Source organism: Rasamsonia byssochlamydoides (assembly GCF_041956645.1).
Source record: "Rasamsonia byssochlamydoides strain NRRL 3658 unplaced genomic scaffold VTN77scaffold_14, whole genome shotgun sequence".
In the NCBI taxonomy this organism is placed as follows: domain Eukaryota; kingdom Fungi; phylum Ascomycota; class Eurotiomycetes; order Eurotiales; family Trichocomaceae; genus Rasamsonia; species Rasamsonia byssochlamydoides.
Window position 1 is genome coordinate 16,586 of NW_027192397.1, and position 24,475 is coordinate 41,060.

At 51.1% G+C, this 24,475-nt stretch overlaps 8 protein-coding genes across 8 annotated transcripts; 5 read left to right on the top strand and 3 right to left on the bottom strand.

The window, feature by feature from the left end:
• Positions 1-12: 12 nt before the first annotated feature.
• On the bottom strand, positions 13-1,746 carry VTN77DRAFT_1681 (uncharacterized protein; the record flags this gene model as incomplete). The annotated part of the gene is made up of 2 exons (XM_069417439.1): positions 13-907; positions 968-1,746. The coding sequence occupies 2 exons, from the start codon at positions 1,744-1,746 to the stop codon at positions 13-15; spliced, it is 1,674 nt and encodes a 557-aa protein (XP_069279786.1).
• Positions 1,747-2,757: 1,011 nt separating this feature from the next.
• Positions 2,758-6,324, bottom strand: VTN77DRAFT_1682 (uncharacterized protein; the record flags this gene model as incomplete). The annotated part of the gene is made up of 11 exons (XM_069417440.1): positions 2,758-2,989; positions 3,061-3,813; positions 3,890-4,016; positions 4,067-4,113; positions 4,166-4,386; positions 4,440-4,498; positions 4,555-4,629; positions 4,684-4,792; positions 4,846-5,175; positions 5,227-6,221; positions 6,300-6,324. 11 exons carry the CDS (start codon positions 6,322-6,324, stop codon positions 2,758-2,760), a joined length of 2,973 nt encoding a protein of 990 aa, XP_069279787.1.
• A 114-nt stretch (positions 6,325-6,438) lies between these two features.
• Positions 6,439-9,083, top strand: VTN77DRAFT_1683 (uncharacterized protein; the record flags this gene model as incomplete). The annotated part of the gene is made up of 6 exons (XM_069417441.1): positions 6,439-6,452; positions 7,009-7,047; positions 7,099-7,126; positions 7,249-7,785; positions 7,836-8,001; positions 8,056-9,083. The coding sequence occupies 6 exons, from the start codon at positions 6,439-6,441 to the stop codon at positions 9,081-9,083; spliced, it is 1,812 nt and encodes a 603-aa protein (XP_069279788.1).
• Positions 9,084-10,364: 1,281 nt separating this feature from the next.
• Positions 10,365-10,706, top strand: VTN77DRAFT_1684 (uncharacterized protein; the record flags this gene model as incomplete). The annotated part of the gene is made up of 2 exons (XM_069417442.1): positions 10,365-10,511; positions 10,614-10,706. The coding sequence occupies 2 exons, from the start codon at positions 10,365-10,367 to the stop codon at positions 10,704-10,706; spliced, it is 240 nt and encodes a 79-aa protein (XP_069279789.1).
• Positions 10,707-12,101: 1,395 nt separating this feature from the next.
• On the top strand, positions 12,102-15,020 carry VTN77DRAFT_1685 (uncharacterized protein; the record flags this gene model as incomplete). The annotated part of the gene is made up of 3 exons (XM_069417443.1): positions 12,102-12,319; positions 12,371-12,827; positions 12,897-15,020. The coding sequence occupies 3 exons, from the start codon at positions 12,102-12,104 to the stop codon at positions 15,018-15,020; spliced, it is 2,799 nt and encodes a 932-aa protein (XP_069279790.1).
• A 545-nt stretch (positions 15,021-15,565) lies between these two features.
• On the bottom strand, positions 15,566-16,648 carry VTN77DRAFT_1686 (uncharacterized protein; the record flags this gene model as incomplete). The annotated part of the gene is made up of 1 exon (XM_069417444.1): positions 15,566-16,648. The coding sequence occupies one exon, from the start codon at positions 16,646-16,648 to the stop codon at positions 15,566-15,568; it is 1,083 nt and encodes a 360-aa protein (XP_069279791.1).
• A 921-nt stretch (positions 16,649-17,569) lies between these two features.
• On the top strand, positions 17,570-18,738 carry VTN77DRAFT_1687 (uncharacterized protein; the record flags this gene model as incomplete). Its single annotated transcript, XM_069417445.1, has 4 exons — positions 17,570-17,586; positions 18,212-18,270; positions 18,326-18,435; positions 18,538-18,738. The coding sequence occupies 4 exons, from the start codon at positions 17,570-17,572 to the stop codon at positions 18,736-18,738; spliced, it is 387 nt and encodes a 128-aa protein (XP_069279792.1).
• A 775-nt stretch (positions 18,739-19,513) lies between these two features.
• On the top strand, positions 19,514-24,245 carry VTN77DRAFT_1688 (uncharacterized protein; the record flags this gene model as incomplete). Its single annotated transcript, XM_069417446.1, has 5 exons — positions 19,514-20,066; positions 20,126-20,189; positions 20,242-22,296; positions 22,409-22,951; positions 23,018-24,245. 5 exons carry the CDS (start codon positions 19,514-19,516, stop codon positions 24,243-24,245), a joined length of 4,443 nt encoding a protein of 1,480 aa, XP_069279793.1.
• Between the last annotated feature and the right edge of the window lie 230 nt (positions 24,246-24,475).

Below are 24,475 nucleotides of genomic sequence, written 5' to 3' on the forward strand. Positions count from 1 at the left end.
GACGTGTCTTTGCTATTCCTCTGCTTCCAGCCAGTTCCGGAACTTGCCCTTGACGTCCTTCAGGTTATGTAGGTTCTGAGCAAATTCTCCTCTCTGTTTACCAGGCACTCCAGCGCGTCGATCCATCTCTTCCTCATCGGAACTGGACAGAGAGGATGACGAATCGTTGCTCTGCTGCATGTAGACGATGTGGCCCTGGTCTCGTAATTTCTCCTGTCGCCGTTCTTCCTTCAAACGATTCATGCGGTCTGCATTCTTCTGGCAGTCGAGCGTGGTCACATGGAGACCGAGGAAGTTGGTGGATAGAAAGTCTCGGAGGATGGGTAGACAGTCTGCATTAGGGCGATAGGTCCCGCTGGCATTGTCGATAATAAGTTCAAAATTGGCAGGATCGTCGGAGTTCTCATTGAACTGCTGCTCCGCGTCTTCTCCTTCTGTGAGCATAGGTTCATGGGATTCCTGCGGCTCCGATTGCTGGCATCGACGATGGTGCCTCTTGCAAGGCCGCACGAAGAATTCACCAGCAAATGCGATATAGATCGAGACATCGCTGTGCATCGTGTGCTTGCTTAACAGATCAATCCCAAATTCCCTTCCGGTTTCCGTGAATCGAAATTGCCCGTCCAGAGTGAGAACATATGTGAAGATCCGTCCACCTTGACCATAATCGACGAACTCGAGGAATCGCTGGGTAAATTCGATACAGGGCGAATGGAACTTCCCGTTGAGGGTGCTTCGGTCGAAGTTGTAGATACGCGTATGTTGATGGTGTAGAGCTCGATTGAGAATGCGCCCTCGCAGACTGTGGGCCGTAAACATCCCTGCCACAAAGGGTTTAAATTCGACATATCGATGGTAAAGCTGATCGGGGACTGGTCCCTTCAGCTGCATTTCAATCGCTTGGAAGCTAAAGATAACACTGTAAGCCCGTTTCTTCTGTACAGGTTACAGATTGTGGGAGACGTACTTGTACCGTGTAGTTTCTCCCTTGGTACCCTGATTTGGAGCAGAGTCTGTGGTTTTCGTCAGCCTGCCGATTAGAGGTGAAAAATGCTTGAACCAGTAAAGCGGCCCAACGGTGTACATGTGGCCACCGTTGTCACCGGGCGTCCTGCCCAAACATTCAACACTGACGATCAAATGAGCGTCCAATTGGTGATCCCGAGAGCAGGCCGCAGCGACCGTTCTAAAAAGGTAGGCCCGTTTACTACCAGCGCGCTTCTTGATGCGATATGGTTTCTCCTTGATACCTTCCCAGCCATCTCGAATAGAGTCCACCGTGACATGTGCGTTTCCTAATCGGTCATCGTGGTCTACCGGGTCCTCATCATAGACACGACACTTGAGATCAAACCCAGATGCAGGCACGTTGCCGACAATCCATTCTGCATCCCAGACGGGATTGACATCCCTCCTGACCGTTGGTGTGCGGAAAGTAACGTCTGGATCCTGCTTATGCCGCCGAGGAAGATCAACAATCAATTGCGCATGAACGAAGGGATCAGAAGACAGCGAGTTGAAATCTGCAACAGGAAGGTTGACGGCGCGGTGAAAAGTGAACTTGATGGTATAGCCTGGCGGAACACGAGGAATAGGAGTGTCATCAAATCCGCCGGGAGGATCTTTCTTCGATGAGGGAGTGTTCGCAACGGCTTTCAGTGCGTTTTCTGTTTTGTCGACAAACTTCGTGCCATATTTCTCGGTAGCATGTCGAGGTCGAGTTTGTGGTGAGATGTCTGTTTCCATCAGTCGTTGACAATCGGTTATTCTTCAGAGATTGGTCCAATTGTGCCATATGGCATAAGATATGCCGGTGTCACAATTTTGCTCATCAATCGAAAGGGGGATGGCCCAGGAAACTTCAGAATTCTAACCTATCCCCCATGAACTCAGCCCGGTGGAGGAAGGAAAGTGATCCAAATGATCGACAATCTCATCGTCGTAAGATTGCGAGGCTTAGCTCCTCCGGTCAAGCTTCTATTACTTAGCGTTGCGGGTAATCGCTTAAATCACTGCACCGCTGTAGAAACAGTGTTCTGTGATCTCCATTGGTGCTGATCAAACTGGATGGCCGCATCTTGTGTCTCCAAGGTTCTCTACATATAGGCTGGCGTAGCAGTCGGGATTGGATGAAGGGTCGAGCAATGACGTCAGACATCCTGGGAATCCGGAATGCGAAACAGATCTGATCCTGTGCGTGAGTCGTGACATGTCCAGACTCCAGAGCTACCTAAGGTACCTAACCATTGTGGAGCAATTAACTTTAAAATAAGACCTATTCCCAGGTACTCTGGACGGCCTAGTTTGCTACGAATACGGGCACGTTTCATTAACTCCCTTACTGGCAGATGGTCCCAATCGTCGGGCTCTACGGAGTATTACTATGGGCCTCTCTCCGTCTCCGCTTACTCGCGAGGCGGCAAGGTGTCTTGGATATCCCTGTTTATCATGGGCTTCTCTGGATGACATGGTTCCCAGGAACTCGCAATTATGAAATCCGCAATGAATTCGATTTTTAAGATTTTATACATCGTGGTGAAGAAAAGCCGAAGTCAATAACAAACCTTCCTGTTTCCTATCGCGCTTCCAAATCAAATTCCAGCCATTCCAACCATCCCAGCAGTTTTTCCCAGTTCCCGATATCATTCCATGCACTGTACTATACAATGGCCGAGCTCGATCTCAAATTCCCTATTACCGTGCTGGTTGTCGAGAAAAGTGGGCTATACCCAGTTCCGATCCAGAGCCACATTTCGCTTATGAACCGCGAAACAAAAATTGCATGTCCTCCGGTGTCAGCTTCTCCAATGCTTCCCCTTGATCCTTGTTAATCGTGCCGTTGATCATATTCGCTTTCTTCTCCTGGAGTAGAACCATACGAGACTCCACAGAGTCCTCAATGCAAAGTCGTGTAATCACACAAGGCCGCCGCTGTCCAATGCGATGGCATCGATCGGCGCTTTGCCATTCCGCTGCAGGATTCCACCACCTGGAAGGAGAACCATAAGTAACTCTATAGGGAAACAATATCGGGATGGCAATGCAAATCTGGAGACTTACGGATCAACAATGAAGACTCGGGATGCCTCCGTCAAGTTCAGAGCCACCCCGCCTGCTTTGAGGGAGACGAGAAACACCTCAACATCCACATTGTTCATAAAATGTTCGATCGAATTTTGGCGCTGCGCCGGGGTCATGCTGCCATCAAGCATGACGGTGTTAAAACCGGCTCGGCGCAGGCGCCATTCGACGAGCTGCAACATGGACGTAAACTGAGAGAAGACGATGGATTTGTGCGTCTGCTTCTTGCTTCTGAGTTTATAGAGATCGTAGACGAGCATTTCAATCTTGGTCGAAGACGTCCAGTCTTCCATTCGAATTCGATTAATGATTGAGTTTTTCTTGACAGTATCCTCCTCCTGTTCAATATCGGGCTGCTCGAAGTCTATTGAAAGTGGAATGTGGCATCTGGGGCAGTCGACAATAGAGTCGGTGTCAAAGGATCGCATGTAATCCTTTGCGCACTGCCGGCAAAACTCATGATGACACCGAGATCGGATGGGTCCTTCCGCGGGTTCATCACAGATACTGCAGACAAGTACGTTCTGACCACCTTCGGCATGTTTCTTCAGGATCAAGTCCGGGTGATTTGCTACTTGGCGCATCTGCATAATGAGACCAAAAATATTGGCGTAGTTGTTCAACATGACACCTCGACTAACATAGGTCTCGAATTGCCGAGTAGAGTTTGTCATGATGCTGGTGGAAAAGTCACGCTCGATCTCGCTGAAGAATTCGTTATGGATGACAACACTATGCGTGCCAGAGAAATCAGTATCTGAATGTCTAGTAAGGATAATTTAGTCATCAAACACTGTTTATGACTTACCGCTTTGGTGGAAGCTCCATGGATGCAGTGTGATCTTTCTTCATCCGTCTAAGCATGATTCTATCTGTGATGAGACGAAGCTTATCCAGAGCATCCTTTCGCGCCTTAGGGTTATGCCTTTCGGTGACTGTGATTCGTTAGGTAATGTTCAGCAATGGTTGCTGTCGCATAACTTACTAGGGTTAAGGATCTCCTGGTTGAAAATCGAGACGTGACTAAATCCGCTAAACTGAATGTTAGAGCCTTTCAGATTAGCCTGCAGAAGGAAAACCATACCTGTGCTTGCAATGTGTGCATCTCTTCTCTGCATCCTGAGACCAATGAAGCTGCTGGCACTTGCACATTTTGCAGAAGTAACATGCAAAAGGTCGAACTTCAAGGAAGCGTAAAAGGGAGAAGAACTCTCCAATTCGATTTTGCACTGGTGTACCAGACAGGCACCACTTATAAGTGGCCTTCAGGGCAAAGCATGCACGAGCGACGCTTGTTGTGCGTTGCTAACGTACGTCAGCAATCCAATCCCAATCCACAGTCAGGCCGTAGGATATACCTTAATGCTATGCGCTTCATCAAGAATGAGGCGATGGAAATGGATCGAATGGATGACGCCTTTGGAAAGGGTCAAATCATGTTGAATAAAACAGCGCAAGTCTCAGGCTGCTTACTGTCTTCTTTGACAATGCCATCATCGCGATTCCAACCCTTCAGCTCCTTGCGGTACATTGATTCGAGACCCGAGTCTGAAGGAAGGATTAGGAAGATTCCAAGCCATTGTTTCACAAGGGGGGCCATACAAGATATCATGATTACATCGTAAGCCTCGAGATCTTTCTTCTTCATGCGCTTTACCTTCGGATTCGAGTTGTGATATACAAGTACCTTAAGTTTACCATCGGTATATTCCTGCAAACCGTCAGATATGTCCAATCCAGATATCCGTTGAGCATAGAACAGACCTTGATCTCGGACTGCCACTGCATCAGGGCCACTGGAGGCACAACGACTAATGACGGCTTGCCCACGGGATAATCGGACATAAGTAAGGAAACGGCTTGGATAGTCTTCCCCATTCCCATCTCATCGCCCAATAATCCCCCTTTATACTGTGTTTTCTCCTGCCGCATCATCCAGTTCAAACCTTCCAGTTGGAACGACTTGAGCTTCCGAGTAATACCAGCAGGCTGTTCTGCCGCCACAGGCGTGATGATAGGTAACTTCTTCAAATCATCCCACATGGTTACGATACATGGGTGCTGTCTTTCAAGCTTTTTGCGCTCTCTTAAGGCCTAGGTCATAATTAGCGGAGATCAGGAAGAGTTCGACTATTTATCTCTTACACGACGGCTCATCCCCAAGGGAACATAGTCTCGACTAGAGGCATCGAAGGGCTGAGTATTTCTGGCACCGCGTCGTGCACCGCCAGTGCCTCCTCCAGAGGGCCTCCGCGGCATTGGAAGGTCTTCGTCAACATCGGATGGCAAAGACACAACATCGCTGACGCTCTCATCGGAGGGGTCTTCATAAAGGGCCTCATCCATTGAGTCGTCAAGGTCATCCACAAGTCGACCCGTGAGGGAATCGAGGTCCGAGAGAGAAGATTCATCAGTACCTAAGACAATCCCCTTACGTTGAACTGATTTTCTGGTCCTACGATGGGGTAATGGCTGATTGATCGACTCTTCTGCATCATTCAATGAATCGAGCTCCGTCAGCATGGCATCATCATCGTCGTCGGTAGAATTTCGAATCTCTAAAACACGCTTGCTTCCACCTGCAGACAGTCTCTGACGCTTCGTTCCGGTCCCTTGATACTCTTCGAGCTGCAATGCACGAGCCAGATCAGCATCCGAAAGCTCAGTTTTTGATCTGTCCGCGGACAAAGCTGCAGCCCCTCTTTTCTGTCCCGTAGAAGCACTAGTTATCGCAAAAGCGCTAGCGCGGAGTTCTTGAGCACGAACAGAGGCACTTATTCTCTTTCTAGGCTGGTTGCTGTCCGATTCGGCCGGGGTAGCAGCAACACTTGTTGCTGGAGTATCGTAATGACTGGCATCTCGCGAAGTGATGTCGACCGACGGAGAGATAGATGATCCATTGGAAGGCGATTCTTTTTTGACTGGGATTGCAACCTCCACCGCTCTCAAAGAAGCTCTCGTGGTGCGGCGGGTTGGTTTGTCGTCGTTAAGTTGATAGCTTTCATCTTCCTCCACGGCCTCCTTTTCGACAGATTCACGGTTTGCGGAGGCTGAATTTGATGAGGCCTGGGCGAGTCTGGTGGAGCTGCGTCTGGTGGGAGGAGTTGAGTTCGATGAAATCCCCTTCGACTGGGCAGCGCCTAAGATAACGAAGGATGTTAATTGCCTGTTAATTCTTCATGATAAGGCTCAGCTCAAGGTAGAAAAAAAATCCCTACCCGATTTTAGACCAGACGGCGGCATCTTTGTAGCAGATGCTCGCCTTCCCACGATGACAAGTGAATGTCTCGGTGGGATTTTCTCTGATAATAAATTTACAGAGTGGCCAAAGATTCAGCCTGTTCTCTTGAATTATTAATGGATGAAAGTCTGTAAGGCTGTATCTCTGGCGCTTGTTGGTTGGCGATTGCCAACCCCTATCCACCGACCCACCTTCAGCGTGCCGATAACAGGGGAAGCGCGGGTCCCAGCTTATCGGTACTCCGTACAGTGGACAGTGAGTGGCCAGTGAAAGCCCCTTGAGGTGAAAGAAAAGAAGAGATTTTCGTTCTCTTCTCTTTTGTGTGTTGAAGCTGGAACTGAGAGGAGTCAAAAATCCTTCAAGATAAGTATTTATCTCTCGGTTCTCTCAGTCTCCACTGGTCTTCCAGTGTCCACAAATTGCCCTCTTCGGAACACGCACGAGTCAAGGAGTCATAACGCCTCGCGGCTGCCTAGTCTCGCGTAAAGTGGAACGCGAAACTGTCACGAGTTCCTGTGACTTCGGGCCCGCCTAAAGAGGTCTTGTTATCGTTATCTTAATAGGGCCACTCGGCTTCACACTTCAGTGGAAGTTTTTCAGTTAGATGGAATTCCAATATGTGAGTGCTTCGTTCATTTGGATTTTTTGATATCTGTGTCTTAGTTTTTGCTTACAATAATCGGTAGGGCGAACCGACGACAGACAGGCAATCATATCAGGGGCCCGTAGGTGTTTTCTCTAATGGTCATGTAATATAAGCTAACCACATTATCAAGACACTCCGCGCTTACTGATTTCCTTGCTGTGAGTTATTTTCATGGAATCTATCACCTACATCTTATCTGTCCTCTCTAGTGATTGGACTATGACAAATCCAATGCCATTCCCATGAATGTGGATAAGGTGCTGATATCCATTAATTCTAGTCAAACAACATCTCCGCTGCTCAGATTCACAATGATTATCAAAGACGTCTTAGAGAAGCTGAACGCCAGGCAGAACTGGAAAGGAGGGAGAATGAACTTGAAGAAGAAGAATACGATAACAATCCCAACGAAACGCCAGAGGAGAGGAAGAAGCGCAAGCGAAAGGAGGCAGCCACGTTGGCAAAAATCAAGCAGAGCAAGGAATTTGCCCGCCGTAAGGCGCAACGTGCTGGCGGACCAGACGATGACGATGATAAGATCGCGAGGGAGATGATGTACCAGAAATCGCGACCGCTACCCGGCCAACTGGAGAACTGTGAGATTTGCAGCAAGCGATTCACAGTCACTGCTTACAGCAAAACTGGACCTAGGGGTGGTCTTCTTTGTGCAAAATGCTCAAAAGAGCTAGCAGATGAAGAGAAGAAGGCGAAGCCCAAGAAAACCGGACCAAAGAGCCGCCGTCGTCAGAATCAAAGTAATCTGCTTGACGGACTGGTTCAACAGGGCGCTCTGAGCCTTGTTGAGATGTGCACAAAGGCCAGTAGACAGGGCATGCAATGCCAACGAGAAGCTAACACGGTCTGCAGAAAGTAGCCGATAACATCAACGACGTGGAGGAATTTGGAGACTTGCCGCCGCAACTGCTCCGTCGCCTTAGTCAAATCCTGTCAAAAAGACGCGTGCTTACTCCGAGGACGCTTCAGCTCTTCCTCCGTCCTAACCTTGATACTATTGACATCTACGACTGCGCCAGTGAGTCTTGACTCTTGGGAGTTCACCTCAAGTGCATTGCTGACAGATCTTAAGAACTCGAGACCGAGGATTTCGAGAAAATCTTTGCATTCATGCCATCGTTGGTGAATGTCAATCTACGTTTTGCCGGTCAGATGAAAGATAAGGTTCTTGAATATATGATGGATCGTAACCGCAAAATCCAGAATCTGCAACTGGATGCTGCCAATCTCGTTTCGGATGCTTGCTGGCGGCAACTCTTCATGAAGTTAGGTCCACAATTGGAAAGCTTGAAATTGTCCTATCTCGATTCTTCGCTGGATGACGAAACCATTGATGTGATGAGCAGATACTGCACGAACCTCCGCCGCCTAAAGCTAAAGGAATGTTGGAAGCTCGGTGACAAGTCGCTGGATGCGATTGCTCGCCTACCCAAGCTGGAGCATCTATCGCTCAAGTTCCTGCGTGAAACCAAATCCGAGAATGTGGTGGGTATGGTTGAGAAGCTTGGGTACAATCTGCAGACTCTCTCTTTACAAAGCTTTCATGATGCCGACGATAAACTACTCGAGACTATCCATCGCCAGTGCCAGAACCTTTCCAAGCTTCGTCTGGCTGATAACGCCGTGTGCACGGATAAGGGATACGCGAACTTGTTCACAGACTGGTCAAACCCACCTTTGACGTTTGTCGATCTCTCCTCGACGAGAGATGTCGATAACTCCAATCCAGACGGGCCACCAGACCCCGTGGGCCTCGCGTCACGGGGTTTTGTCGCCTTAATGAAGCATTCGGGATCTAAGATTGAGACACTGAACATCAGCTCATGCCGTCATATCTCGCGCGCGGCTTTTGAAGAGGTTTTCAACAAGGACCAGACGTATCCCCATTTAAAAGAGCTCGACATATCCTTTCACACGACCATGGACGATTATCTGGTCACGTCAATCTTCAAGTGTTGCCCTGCGCTCAAAAAGCTCATCGCATTCGCCTGTTTCAGAGTCAGGGACGTTCGTGTTCCTGTCGGTGTGGCTTTGATTGGTGGTTTGAGAGCGCAAGATTCGATTATTGTCGAAGGGGATTTCCAGGGAGAACTTTCGTAATTGACCAGTATACCAGGAACTTTTGTCATCTGCCAATACGTACTGCGGCATTGAAAAGGGGATTCCATTATCAGGTTAGGATGGACCATGATACATAGCAGGCGTGAAATGCAAATTGTATTCTTACTTTTTATTCCATCTATCAATGTCAATACCCGGTTAGTCCCTCGGATCTATCTGTAGATTAAGCCAAGAGCGGGATAATATCCCATGACTCTTCGACGCCGTATATCTGGAACCCTTGAAGTTCAACCACCCAGTACTGATTTTCTGATCTCCGTGACCAAAGAGAACCGGCGATGAACTCAGCTGGTATTGTCCCTGGATAAACTGAAGCATTTTGCAACAGCATTCCGTCGTAATTAGTAAGAGTACCATCCCACATAGCCCATGAGTGTAGATGGCATGCGACAAGACTTTTCGAACTGAAACTCAATCGGCCATGCTTTTGAGCTGAGACCATTTTGGCTAGGCTGAAGAAGTTATTTATCGATTAGTTAGCAAGCTGCGGTTATAGATTAAGTTTGTCTAGGGTAGTCGCTAAAGTTTCCTAGAGGTTACGCATGGAATGTGTTTTGTTTTCTTTTCTTTTTTTTTTTTAAAAAAAAAGACTCAACGTCTCAGGGCACTGAACTGGAATGTCTGCGTTCCAAAGAATCTGACGATGACACCGAGAGGAATGAGGAAAATTCGATTTTATTTCGTAAATACTTTCAGACCCCATAGGGCTTGCTTGAATCCATCGCACGCCACGGGTTCCCAAGAGCTTCGAGGAATGGGCTGGCTGGATCCAGGGATCGCACTCAATGGCTCCACCAGGAGATCGGCTTCTCTGGAATCCGGACCGCTTCCGTATCTCGCAACCTGATTGCATCATTGGATGTCATTTGTGACGGCTGGCAAAGATCCTGGAAAAGTGATATCATCAATTGCTCCCAATGTTAGTAGAGAAGCTTCACCAAGCGCAGGCCATTGCCTGCACTCTTAAAGTCATCGATATGGAGGTGTTAAAAAGCATTGATTGATCCATTGAGAAGAAATCATAATTCCTGTCGGACAATCTGCTCCAAGAGGTGGTTGAACTTTATACAAAATATCTCTTATTATTCAGTCGGTGTGGAAATTACAATCTACAGCGTGCCTGTACCTAATGAACCAGCCTGTTTGCGGCTGGCAGCCACCAATAATCGATCTTGAGGATCTTCAAGAGAGCGGATGCGGAACCAAGGTTATGTTCGCAGAGTTCGGCTTGGCTAACTCCCAGCCAGTCAGACTGCTCGCATGCGACGTGCCTCCACTGCCCCTGGTACCTGCGGCCATGGCTGGTTTCTCGATTTGTCTCATCTGCTATCGCCACGGCGGATCACTTCCAGGCCCGTGACCCCGTCCTATGACGTTTTCTTGTGCCCACCCGCTGGCCGCTGCGTGGTACAGCGAGACAGCCCTCTCAGCCGCAGTTTGTGTTGACGTTCCCAGGCCGACCAGGACAGGGTTGCTGGTATTTTCAGTTACCACGCAGAATTTAATTAGGCACTACCTGAGCTATGGACCATGTCATTCCTTGCCCGTGGCCATGAGACTCGGATTCCAGTGGCCATCGGTCTCCCAGCCAGCGAGGGCTGAGCGGGCCAAGTAACCGCTGGTGGCTCCTTGCGATGGTCATCCATGGATGGTCGGCTAGCTAGCCTTTAGGTTCGGTCTCCGTAGGCAGTTCCCCTCAGGTACCTCCACTAGCTCCTAGGGTGGCCAGTGGCTTGCAGCGCTGCCGCCCAGCCCCAAGCTCAAGAGCACCGAAATAGCAGCCTGGCTGGTTGCTTTCTCCGAGTCTCGGCCATTCTTCGATACCGCCACAAGAACAACACGCTGTCATCACTGGTATCTCCAACTACGTCAGCAATTCGCTGTTTCTTATTTGCTTTCTGCAGACCGTGCAAGCGCGTCGATCAGCTGTACCATTTGTATGTGCGGGACATAATAGCTAACTTGCTTGTGACTAACTAGTCAATTCGGCGGCAATAGTTGCTTGCTTCTGTCACCCCAAGAACCAGTGCCCCAGGCCCCTGAGTGCTACTCCATGCTGGTCTAGCCGCCCGTCCACAGACCCCAAGATCGGCCTCTGTGCTCCAGCCACGAAGCCCACGCTGTCAACTAGTTTCGGTCGAGTCGGCCTGGCCTGGGTACAGAGAACACAGCAATAGCTACGGAGTAGGCAAGAGAAGAAAAGGGAAAAAAGGGGGGCAAAAAGAAGAGGGAAAAAAAAAACGTCACTCTGCAAATACTCTTCTCTTCCCCTTCCCCCCAATAATAATCCTCCCCCAGCTTTTTGTTGTTCTCACCACCGGGCGCTTCTATATTTGGTGGTTCGTCGATCTCTACTGAGAGCGCTCCGACGCAACTGCACTCTCTACAATTTATGTACAACAGATTGATTAAACCATCTAGTACTTCAGTGTGACTGTTATCGGTTGTCATTCTGTGTCCCAAGTCGGGCCGGTGTGCGTTGCTGCTGACCTCTCTCGGCTACGTCCCTTGAGGGTGCCCGGAAACGGTATCCAGAAATAGACATACCAGCTAACTCCCGACCCCGTAAGAACCCAACTGTCTCCCAGGTCCTTGAGTAATCAGGAACCAACACCAAAACAAACCACCATTTCTGTGGTGTGAGTGAGACAGGATACTGCTTCCTGCCGACTACTCCCCTTTGCAAACAAAATCCCTGTCTGCTAAGACCTGTCACTATTCTCGGCAACTGGCCCTTCCGCACTCCCATGCGGGCCTGATCTGTTTCTTCCACTCACTCCCCGACACGGACTTTTCCTTCTCTTCTTTTTCCCTGTTGACCAACAAGTGACTCCGTCATAGCCGGTCCGCACAGCAGGAATTGAGCCCGTCTCTTTGTGCCTCGCTATCTTGAGGCCCTGCACTCCCTTTCGTCGTGTCCTCGTCCAGAGGTCGCAGTGACCGTTGACAGCATACGTTGACGCGGGGCGGGATCCATCGTCTAGCGAATCACTCTCTATGCCGATCAAGCTTCCAAAGGGCTTCACTCGGCGGAAGTCCTCCGGCAATGCCCTCGAGGAAGTCGAAAACCCTCCGGAACCCTCTTTCCGTGTTCTTGAACGACCAGGCGGGGGAGCCAGATCCTTTGAAAGCGGCCCTGCGCTGAAAGGGTCTCGCCCATCGACTGAAGACGACAATATATTCGCGGGGATAGAAAAGCCGCTGCCGAAGAATAGGTACGTGTTTGTGTGTGTGGTCAGATGAGTGGTGATGCTTACAGACTCTAGGGGCAGTGGAGGAACCAACCATTCTACCTCGACGGCCGGGTTGTACGACAGCTCCTCATCAGCCCGTTTCAGCTCATCCTCTACGCTTCCTTCTTCGACTGATGTTCCAGTACAGAACGATCTTTCGAGAACCCTTCATGACATTCCCGTGCCCCCAGTTCCCGAGTCCTCCTCGCTCTTTTCGTTGCGTGCAGGCGGCCGGACTTTCTCCTTCGGGACAAAACCAGGGAGACTCTCGACACCGCCGCAGCAGCATCAGCAACAGCAGCAGCAGCAGCATCATGGACCCTCCAGCCAGGCGAGAGAACGGGCCATGACAGCGAGTTCTGTGAGCACGGCGACACCACCGAGGTTACTGGACTCGGATCTGAAACTCAATGGAGAGGATGACGACAACTTCAGCAACATGTTCGAGGGCTTCGGCAAGCGCAAGAGTGCACTGCTCCAATCTAATCCTGTACGGACACTAGCTATTGTTCCCTTATTTGAATTTGCTAGGCTGCATTGAGATGCTGACGATACGCAGGGCAATCGTTCATCGAAAGCACTACCGCCGGATCCTCCAAAGGAGGATCGAAACGCTAACCTTCCCCCAATTAACGTCGATCGGTCACAGGAAGTCGAACCATCCCCTCTCTCATGGGATAGCCAGACGTCACGAGATGGGTTGATGGACACTTCTCACAATCAGCCTACATCTCAGCCTGTGTCACCGACCAGCCGACGACATGTAACGCCATCAGATCACACGACAGGCCTGACTACAGCACAGCGTGCCCGGAATGCACAGTCCCCTAGGGATCAAGGACTCAAAAGGGGAAGCGTATATGCGGGGAGACGGGTCTCCTCACCAGTCGAGGACGTTGACGCCAAAATCGTCCGGGAGTCGTTACTTCTATACAGGAAAAACACGCAACAGGCTACCTCGGAAAATACACAGGTGGATGCGGAAGAAGAAAACCCACTTTTTTGCAGCGATGAAATTATGTCTAGTGTCAGGCTAGCCAGCCAGCTTGAGGAACGGGCCGCGTCGCCTCCAGTTCCCCAAAACAAAGTCATGACCCCGGCCCAATTTGAACGCTACCGACAGCAACAGGAACTCACGAGACAGCAAAACAAGGCATTAGACAGCGAGAGCTCGGACGCCAGCAGTGATTACGATGAGGAAGATGAAGATGAGGCTGAGAAAAATCGGGAAGCGGCACGTCAACGTCGCAAGCAAGAAGCCCACCTATCGGTTTACCGTCAACAGATGATGAAAGTCACTGGAGAACAGAATCCCAATCCCTTGGGCTCCCCGCAGACTCGTTCGACGGTCGACAGAGCCAGCAGCAGCACGCCTAATCTGACAGCTCGAATGTCCACCCTCGGCATATCGACAGAGAAACCTGACAGCGGAAAGAGCAGTGATGGTGATGGCGACGACGATGAAGATGTTCCCCTGGGCATCTTGGCTGCGCACGGATTCCCAAACAAGAATCGTCCTCCGACTCGCCTGACCTCAGTAAGCTCGATTCCTAACCTGCGAGCCTCTGCCTCAGCATCCCCCGGCTCTGTATATGGAGACGCGGCTGGGACTCGAAGCAGTTTACCTGCCTTTGCGCGGAACTTGCCTAAGGATCCGTACTTTGGGGCTAGTCTAGTCAATCCTTCAAGGAGAGAATCCCTTGCTATGGGAGGCGGTTCTCCTGCTTACGGAGGAACGCCGACATCTCTGCCCCCGGGCGGTCTCGTCGGGGTGATTGCATCGGAAGAACGAGCGCGAGCCATGAGGAGAGGGAGTCCCAATCCTCAAGTCAGCGCCTCCTCTCATGGAATTCCCCGGCCATACTCGATGGCGAACATCGGGCAGATGGGCCCGGCCGGTTACTGGGGCATGTCGGGCATGATGCCTCCCCAGCAAGGCATGTCGCCGGGAGAACAGGCGCAACTACACATCTCCCAACAAATGACGGAAATCATGCAGCAACAAATGCAGATGATGCAGCAGATGATGCAGATGCAGGGCATACCGACAGGACCTCAAGGCCACCCCAATAATAATTTTCTGTCTGCCACAAATATGCGGCCGATGTCTATGGCCTCAGCCAGCTCGTTCAATCTGCCCTCGGTTGCTCCTCAAGTTGACCAGCGCACGCTTAGCATGCTCGACCCAAACATGTCTCGGTGGAATGCCAACCGACCCCTCTCCATGTTCCCTGATGGCGGTCCTCGTCCTGGCACGCCACATGCCACGCCAGGATATACTCCGTCCATAGCGCCTTCCGAGCGCAGCAACGTTGGACTGGCTTCGCGATACCGGCCTGTCTCTACAGTTGGGCAAGACCACAATAACCAGATGCCTCGGTCGTCCACTTTTACTTCTTCGACGCTGAAACCATGGAACGACGAGAACCAATGGCCTCAGTCGGTCACCGCTTCTCCTGCCCAAACTTCTGACCGCAAGTCCATGTCTTTGGCAACGATGACTGCGCGACCTGTCCAAGGACAAGGATCTACCCCGAGCAGAACCGATGCTGGTGCCGTGTCGGACGATGACGACGATGAAGGATGGGCCGAAATGATGAAAAAACGTGAGAAGAAAAAGAGCAATTGGAAATTGAAGAATAGCACCCCAGCTCTGGGAGATCTTTTGCACATGGTTCATTAATCGCGAAGGCCATGCAACCTTTCTCGACTTTGTGATTGTATTCGTCGAACGGGGGCCCTGGGCTCATTCCACTCTCCTGCGACGACCTTTTTGACGTTTTCATAATACATAGCCGATACCCTGGTCTGTTTTCTAGGCATCTCCAGGGTCTGCAGTCGATTCCTTATTATTTCTTTTTTTTTTCGTTTCTTGTCAAGGCAAACGCCGTATGCATTATTTCTTTTGTTCATATGACATCTATAGCTATCCCACTTTTTTTTCTCTCTCTCTCTCTCTTCCCGAACTCTTTAACCGTTGCATTTCAGAAACGTGGGTATCATTGGAATCCTCCTAATCAACATTAATAATATGACCAGTTGTCGGGCAGATACGAATGGGATGGCGTATGTGAAGAACGAGCGGTTTTCAGGTGTTTTTGGCTTTGTTTTTTTTTTTGTTTCCTGAACATGCTGGGCTAAAACTTCTTGTACCTAATGGATCCAGACAGATTCAGAATGTTCATATAGAATTGTAAAAAGCTCTCCATTTCCTGATCTAGTCGACATTCAATGTCTACCTGATAATAGCCCGGTACTATTTCTCCTTAGCACCTCATTCGTTTCCGACAGGGTCTTGTTGATTATCTCTTCAGCTGTCAGGATTTCCTTCACAAGACCCACCCCAGTCCCCGCGTACGTTGTCATCCTGCCCTGGGGGCCCCATCCATCGTCCCCTTTCTCCATTTCCTTCAAGTAGAGATCTCTGATCTCGTCATCACTCATTCCTCTTTCTACAGAGTCAATGTAGGTCTGATTGATCACCCCACGCCCGTTGTATCGACCAGGCCAATCCAAGATACCCCTCGCGCGGTCATAGACCGTGCTGCGTACAGTGCTGACGCCTCCGTCCGATGTACGCAGGATCTCTGACTGGTAGCCCCGGGCGATGGTCGCCTCGGAGCAGGCGAGGAATCGAGTTCCCATCACCACTCCTGCAGCACCCAGCATGAGCGAAGCGGCAACACCACGACCGTCCGCGATCCCTCCCGCCGCAAGAAGTGGTATCTGACTATGACCAAGTTGCGCCAGTGAGTCATGTACTTCGGGCAGGAGGGTGACAATGGATGCCGACTGCGCTAAGCCGTGGCCTCCAGCGTCACTGCCCTGGACGACCAGAACGTCGGGCTTTAACGTCCCCGCCACTGCAATGGCTTCTGCCACGTTGCCGATTTGAACCCATATCTTGGTTTTCCCACACGTGGCGGTCCGGATCTGCTCGACCCAGGGCACGAGGTCGTCCGGTTGATTTGCTGGCGCGAAGAGCCACACCGCGCAAGGTGTGTATTTTTTCAGTGCAGCAAGAGCAGTCTCTCGATCCGCGCCCCAGTTGAGGAAGCCGACCCCAATTGGGAGCACATCCTTGTCTTTTCCTAAGATCGGCGGAGCAGATTCCTTGATCAGCCGAGATGCGTGTTCGAGGTCCTTCTCAAGGTTCGAGACCTCGAAACCGCCTGCGAGGAAACCCAGTCCTCCCGCGCGCGAGACAGCCACGGCTAGCGGGGCCATGGCGATGCGAAGCATCGGCGCTGATGCTATGAGAGGAGTTTTGGTCCATGGGTAAGACGATTGGAGTGAGGGATACGATGCCATGATTTTCGGAATGCTGACCTGCTTCTTCTTCCCTCTGAGACCCTCTGAAGTAAGTGTATGTACAGTACTGGAAGTGTTATCGTTCTCGCCTTCTAGGCCAAGATCAGAATTGAAACGGTGTTATAACTAAAATATCAATCAAAAAGTGAACGAATAAGTGCACATATCGCTTCTTGCTGTAGGTATTTGGCACGCTCTGCAGTAAGCCAATTCGGGACTTGAAATGAATTATTGCATCACAGCCGAGGTCAGATGGCAGCTGATTTATCTAGTCCCGAACTTCCGAGGGGATCATGGGACTCACGGACAGTCGGAGGAGGAGTCAATGATACCAGTCTATAGGTGACTGAATCTATTCTACCTTGCCTGACCTGAGTTCCTCTGCTGCTCTCCTTTGTGACGAAGCAAATTATCCCAAGGTTGCTTCGTACGGAGTACACCTGCAGGATACAGTGAAGCGCTTGCACCGCCTCACCCACCTCCCGTAGGTGGAAATCTGTGGCTGGTGACTGTGATCACGTGCCGATAGTGATATGGAACCTTCGCGCTTCCATCAAAGGGCTGATCATCCATCAAAACCAAATACTACTGATATGAATGAACATCTTAATACCTATTCATTGTATTATCCCTTTTGAACTGGCTTCTTCCAGACTACCTTTTTTTCGTCCTTGGACTAGTATAAATAGGTCTGATTGCTATTGTTCCATTCACTCCTCTATATAAGAAAGACCTCCAGCTCTATCATTTAATCCGCCTCTTTGACATACACTCTGCAACTCCTTTCTTATCTTTTTGGACATATTGGGATACAGAGATCTACAGGTTTTTTTCTTTGAAGATATTCTTCGGGATCACGAAAACGGAAATCTACAGTTTGCCTCAACCTTCTGGCAGGGTTTCAGAAGGTAGTTCAGAGACATGAACGCCCCTGACAGGTAGGCACTCCTCATCTTGTCTCTTCATGATACTGTTCTGCAATATGCCTTTATTTTGAGATTTCATTATTTGCTGTTATCTCCTTTGGTTCAGCATTTCCATATGTGGCTCAGTTCACTTTTTCACGAGCTATGCCTGTTCGCCAACAATGGTCCCCCCTCCCCTTCCCCCATGACACAGGCGTTGGAGACCTCCATGCCCCCTAGGGCCTTCCTCCTCAACTCAACCTCAATCTCTTTATGTTGCTTTTTCATCTCCCACGTCCTCCGTTTGTGTACCTTGACACTCCTCCATCCTCGAGTCCCCCTCAGCAGAGTGTTCCACCCGTCGAACTTGCACCAGCTGCCTTCTGTTCCGTATCACCACATCATGTCTGAACGTGGCATGTACCACGATCCGACCGGGGCCACTTATCGGAATCCGGATCGCCGCTACCGCGGGGGCCCTCAACCCCCGCCCGGCGCAAACCGGCAGGATAAGTTGCGTCTCTGTTTATCCTGTCCTGGTTACTATTGTCTCTGACCTGGATGTGTTCTTATCATCTATCTTACATTCTTGCCTATCGATTCCGTTGGCTGAGATCGTGATAAATGGATGTACATGATACTGACTTGTCCCGACCAGAGCTGAGTCGTTTATCCTTGGTCCCAAGGAGAGGAAAGTCGAGGAAAAGCCAGATACTCGTGAGTCTACTCGTCCACTTCCATTGGCGACGGAATCTAACTGACACATCTACAGGAACACCCTCCACTTCTATCTTTACTTTCAACAAGGAGGATCATACTCTTGGAAACTTGCTTCGCGCGCGTCTGCTGCAGAACCGTCACGTTCTGTTTTCTGCCTACAAGGTACGTGCCATCTTCCCTTTGTCGTTGAAGGTCGCAACATTTCGGCAGCTCGATCTATCCTTCCAACAGCAGCTAGGCCGCTAATTCGGATGAATCAATCAGGTGCCTCACCCTCTCGTCCACAAGCTCGAACTGCGTGTCCAGACCGATGGGCAGATCACCCCCAAGGAAGCTCTCCTTGCCGCTTGCCACGACACGGTAAAAGACTTGGGCACACTCTCTCGCGAATTCACCAAGGAATTCGAGCTGCGGAAGATGGTTGGGGCTACCCAGCAGCAGAATGGTGTCCAGGATGGAGCCTAGGGGTTGAGAGTTGACCGATATTACGTGCTGGCGTTTTCCTTTCCTCGGCAGTTCGGCGTTCTCCAAGGCAGTTTCTTCTTTCCCGGCGGTGACGAGTTTTTCACCAACCAGGTTCTTCTCGCATTCCACAATTTATACCACTCTGGTATTGGCCTGCGCGTGTTCAGAGTTTCGTTCTGGTAATGACGGGACAAGGTGATATGCTGTTGCATGTGTATCTGTGTACTATACGGCGCTGGAGTGGATCTCTGGCGGTTCAAGTCGAGTCGCTTGCAACCACTTAGTTAAACCCGTGCTACTCTTCGTTCCTCCTCACTACCCTCCCTTGGATGTTAGAGTTTTAATAAAGGGAAATTTTCGAGGAACATTGCGCCATTCACCCTGGTCACGCGCTCTGTAATTTATCATATTCCCCTTGATATTGGTTGGGATTAGGGTCCAAGCGCTCTCACAGCAACAAAGGAGAGAAAAAGACATTCCTGATTATGATTCCCAAGAAAATAGCGTAATCACTAGTGATAAGTCACCGATATATTCGGCTGATGGGGTGTAGTTGACCGTTCCGTGGCAGTCACTTGCACCGCATCCAGACTGCTGTTTACGGCTAGCGCCGAACCCGCTGCTGCCTTCCCTTCTCCTTACCTCCCGAAGCCGCCTCGTCGTCATCAACTGTCATCCATACCATCTTTGCACGTTCGCTACACTCATTGACTTTCTGTCTTATCAGCTTTTATTTCTGTTATCTTTCATTCCCATGCCAGTTCTTGCTCTGTAAATGTATTCATCCTCGAACTCTTTCTTGGGCGGCGCAAACAGCGCCCGCCCCGGCCAACAGTCGCCGTTCGGACAGCAACCTGTCTACTCACAGTTCCCCCAGGGGCAGCAACAACAACAACAGCTGCAGCCGACAGGCTTAGTGCCTCAACCAACCGGATTCCCAGGTGGACAGCTTCAGCCTCAGTTTACTGGCTTTCCAGGAGCTGCAGCGCCGCAACAGGGGTTTAACAATTTTGGCCCGCAGCAACAGCAGCAGTCGCATTTGCAGCCACAGTTCACCGGTTTTCCTTCTCAAAATCAGCTACAACAGCAATCTGCACCACAGCAATTCCCTGCACACACTACTGCAGCTCCTCCTTCGATTACGGTCCAGAAAACCTCCAGCCAAATCGCACAGTCGTTCCAAGATATCGATGCGTCGAGACCCCAGCCGCCACCCAAGTCCGGGTCGAAGATCCCTAATATCCGGCTCTCGTTCATCACAGCGCAGGACCAGGCCAAGTTCGAACAGCTTTTCAAGGCTGCCGTCGGCGATGGCCAGACATTGGATGGTTTGTAGCAGTTGGCCCATTTGCCAGCGGTGAAGAGCTATTGACTGATTGTTGGATAGGAGAGAAAGCCAAAGACCTTCTTATACGGTCCAAGCTGCCGGGCAGCGAATTGTCGAAGATATGGTATGGCTGAATAAATCCAAACTTGGATAATGATGCCAGCTGACAAGAACAGGGTATTGTCAGATACGACCAAGTCCGGCTCACTGTTCTTTCCGGAGTTCGCGCTCGCCATGTATCTTTGCAATTTGAGATTGACTGGGAAAGAGCTTCCAGACGTCCTTCCCGAGCGTATCAAGAACGAAGTATCCAGCATGGTTGATATCATCTCCTTTGGAGTCCCGGATACGCAACCAGAGCCCAGGACAAATGTTCCCAAGTTTGACGCCCCCCTCATGCAGAACACTTCGGCGCCTCCCGCTCCCAAGCAGCCGCAACCACAACAGCCGTCAAACGCACAGCTGCTCTCACAGCTCACGGCTCAGCCTACGGGGTTCTATAACCAGGCAACAGGCCTCCAACCCCAGCAGACCGGGTTTCCCGGTCCCAACCAGAGCCTGGCACCTCAGCCGACGGGCTTCCAGGGGCAGGCTCAGCCTAACCAGCCTCAGCAGACAGGGTTCTTGAACCCTCAACCCACCGGATATAATGGTCCCCGCCCACCGCTGCCTCCAATGCCTACTGGGTTTGGATCGAATCTGTCACCCTCTCAGTCAGGCCCGGCGCCGCTGACAGCTCAACCTACCGGTGCTCCGGGACAGTGGGGCTACGTCAACACTCCCTCAACGGGACTACCCAATATTGAAGCTTTGAAACAGCAACTTATGCCCCAGCCTGGTCGGGAAGGAGGATTTACTACTGCGGGAATCTCTGGCAACGCAACGATCCCGTGGGCAGTCACCAAGGATGAGAAGAAGATCTATGATCAACTCTTCCGAGCATGGGATGGCCTCAATAAAGGCTATATTGGTGGTGACACTGCGAAAGAGATTATGGGCCAAAGTGGTCTCCCGAGGGAGGATCTGGAGCGAATTTGGACCCTATCCGATCCCCACAATCGAGGAAGATTGAACATGGATGAGTTTGCGGTTGCAATGCATTTGATTTACCGGAGGCTGAATGGATACCCCGTCCCAAACCGTCTACCCCCGGAGTTGATTCCACCATCCACGAGGAATTTGAACGAGTCAATCGGGACCGTGAAATCTCTGCTATCACAGGATGCGGAAACCCGGAAGGCTTCTGGCGCGTTCCTCCAGCCCCAGAAGACGGGCGTCAGCTACTTGAAGGATCACTCGTTCCGTAGTGGTTCAAGGTCTCCGGAACTCGGTCGTCGAGATGCGACTTTGTTCAAAAACAATGACGATTTCGTAGCGTACAAATCAAGTGCCCGCCGTCGCGTGGGCAATGAGGGCAGGACGCCTTCCCCCGCTGCTTCATCGCAGGTTTCGGAGAAATCCGAAGATGAGTTGACTGTCGAACAGCTAAAGAAGAAGATCCGTGAAACGAAGGTTATGCTCGATGCCGTTGATTTCAGAGACCAGAATCAAGCCGAAGAAGAGGAAGCTCTGGACCGGAGAGATCGGAGAGAGGCAGAGAGTCTCATGGACCGTATCCGAAAAGTGCAAGATGAGATTGACACCCATCCCAACGCTGCATTCCGTCATCTTGATTCCGGCGCTGAACGGAGAGCCCTGCGTCGCCAGCTTCAAACCTACCAGGATCAGATCCCTGAAATTGCCTCCAATGTTCGTAAGGTCGAACGAGCCATCGCAGAGGCGAGGCTTGAATTGTTCCGTCTGCAAGATGCCAAGGCCCATCCCAACAGTGCTCTGAACATTATTGGCACTGGCCCAGGTGGTGCTGTCACCGAAGCCGATCGTATCAAAGCCCGCGCCCGGGCCAGGATGCAGGCGCGTGCCGCTGAGCTGGCTGGAAGGCCAGTGCCCGTGTCGGACGACGAGGAGGCGGCAACTCGCCGTCTTGAGGATGAAAATGCTAAAATAAAGGCGGAACGTGAGCGAAACGAAGCCATGACGCGAGACGTCGAAGAGAGTGTCAAGGACTTCTCTCGTAGTCTTGAGGATAGTTTGAAAGATGAAAACGAGAATTCTACTCGGGAACACGAGAGACGCAGGTGGGAAGAGGCACTCGGTGTGGAGGATACAATCAGGGATTTCATTTACGATCTGCAGCGCAGTAGCAGGACTGCCAAGGTCCGCAAAGAAGAGTGCGTATTCTTCTGTTTTCTTTTTTTCTTTTCTTTTCTTTTTTTTTCTTCTTCTTTTCTTCTTTTTTTTTTTTGTTTTGATGTGTCTATCCATTATCTGACAAGTCTGCAGGGAACGGAAAGTGTCGTACTCGAATGAACAGTCTTCTACCAGATCCGACACTACGGAACCTCTGGCTCGGCCTTCTCTGCCCTCAACAAATTCTTCTGGATCTTTGGCAGGACTCACTCACGAAGAGCGTGTGGCCCAAGCGAGGGAACGGGCTCAGCGACGAATCGCCGAGCGTATGGCAGCCGCTGGCCTTAAACCACATGCTGATACCGGAGAAACTCTGCTGCAGCGCCAGGAGCGAGAGAGAAAGGAGCGTGAAGAGAGACTGAGACGAGCGGAAGAAGAAGATGCCAAGCGAGAACAAGAGAGGCAGCGTCGACTCGCAGACGAGCGAACACCACCACCCCCTTCGCCTCCTAAAGCAGCCGGCAAGAAGCCTCCACCAGCGCCCCCATCACGGAAAGGAAGAACAGATAGCGCCGGTCAAGCTGATGCAAAGAAAGCCGAAGAAGCAGCAAGGGCAGCTCAAGCTGAGCAAGAAGCTAAGGAGCGCGCTCTCCGAGAAGAGCAAGAAGCTCAGGAGGCCGAGACTAAGCGTCTAGAGTAAGCACTGTTTTCACTTCATTCCTTCTTTGGCCTTTCATGATCCGTCCTAACAAATTCTCGTAGGGAGGAGGCTAGACGACAGGAAGAGGAGCTCCAGAGAGAGAAGGAGGCGCAGGAGGCTCGTCTCCGTGCTCTGGAGGAGGAGGTCAGGCAAGGCAAAATCAAGAAGCAGGAGGAGAAGCGACGCAAGCAAGAAGCAGAACGTGAAGCAAAGGAAAAGGAAGCCCGGCTTGCTGCACAACGAGCTGAGCTGGAAGCCGCTAGGGAACGAGAGCGACAGCTTCAACGTGAGCTCGAAGAGCTCGAGGAGAGTTCGTCCGACGAAGAGGGACCTATCAACATCACTCCTCAGGACAGCACCCCAACCCAAAGCCAGGTACTCCCGTCAAGAACAGTCGTCTCTCCTCCGCCGCCACCTCAGGCACCGGCCGTCCAAGCTCCGCCTCCGCCTCCGCCGCAGGAGCCCGAGAAAGAGCCCAGTCCGACCGCAAGCTCTCCGTCGAGCAGTCGTGGAGCCCCCGCTACAGAATCCAAGAACCCCTACTTCCGGCAGCTCAGCCAGTCTGCAGACAACCAGGCCGGCACTCCAACCTCTCCTCCGCAGGCTGCTGTAATCTCTCCCAAAACCGACGTCCCCTCCACCAACCCTTTCCACCGACTTGTGCAGCAGCAAGGAAGTGCCAAGTCTGCTTTCAGTGCACCGCCAGTCCCAGGGCCGCTGGAGCGCAAGTCGCGTGCACGTCCCGAGGATGACGACGATTGGTCTGTTGCAGAGTCTGAGAATGACTCATCCGATAGTGACGACGATAGAACTGGTGGTGGCAGCGCAAAGCAGCTCGCCAGTATCCTGTTTGGCACCATGGGACCCCCTCGACCTCTGAGCGCCATGGACGATAAGTCGCCGTCGAAGTCAGCTACACCCGTGCAGGAGAGCTCCTTTACGCCGCCGCCGCCGCCGCCGCCTCCTCCGCCAGCGGCCCCGGAGACCAATGGATCATCCGAAGCACCATCGTCTGTGCCTCCACCACCTCCTCCACCACCTCCTCCACCACCCCCACCTACAGCGCCAGGCTCCGATGCTCCATCAGTTCCGCCGCCTCCGCCTCCTCCTCCGGCAGGTGCTCCTGCTCCACCACCCCCGCCCCCTGCAGCTCCAAACATCTCTGTGGGAGGAGGCGGAGTACCCGATCGCAGCGCTCTACTCGCCTCTATCAAAGCTGGAAAAGGTCTGAGGAAGGTGGAGACGAAGGATCGCAGTGCAAGTGTATTTGCTGGCCGCGTATTGGATTAGAAAGTGTGCACTGCGGCGGAGCATGGAACCAGTTTCTCGGTTTGACCTGTAGATTATTTATTTTCTATTCTCTCTTCGTTTATCCACCTGTTCAAGATGTATCTACGTATCTCCCCAGCTAGCTTGTAAATTTTCAAGAACGTGTTTTAGTCCATGGTCATTATTATTAGCCGAGTCTCATAATTATAACCTGGTATTGACAATCACAATCACAATCATTGTCATTGCAT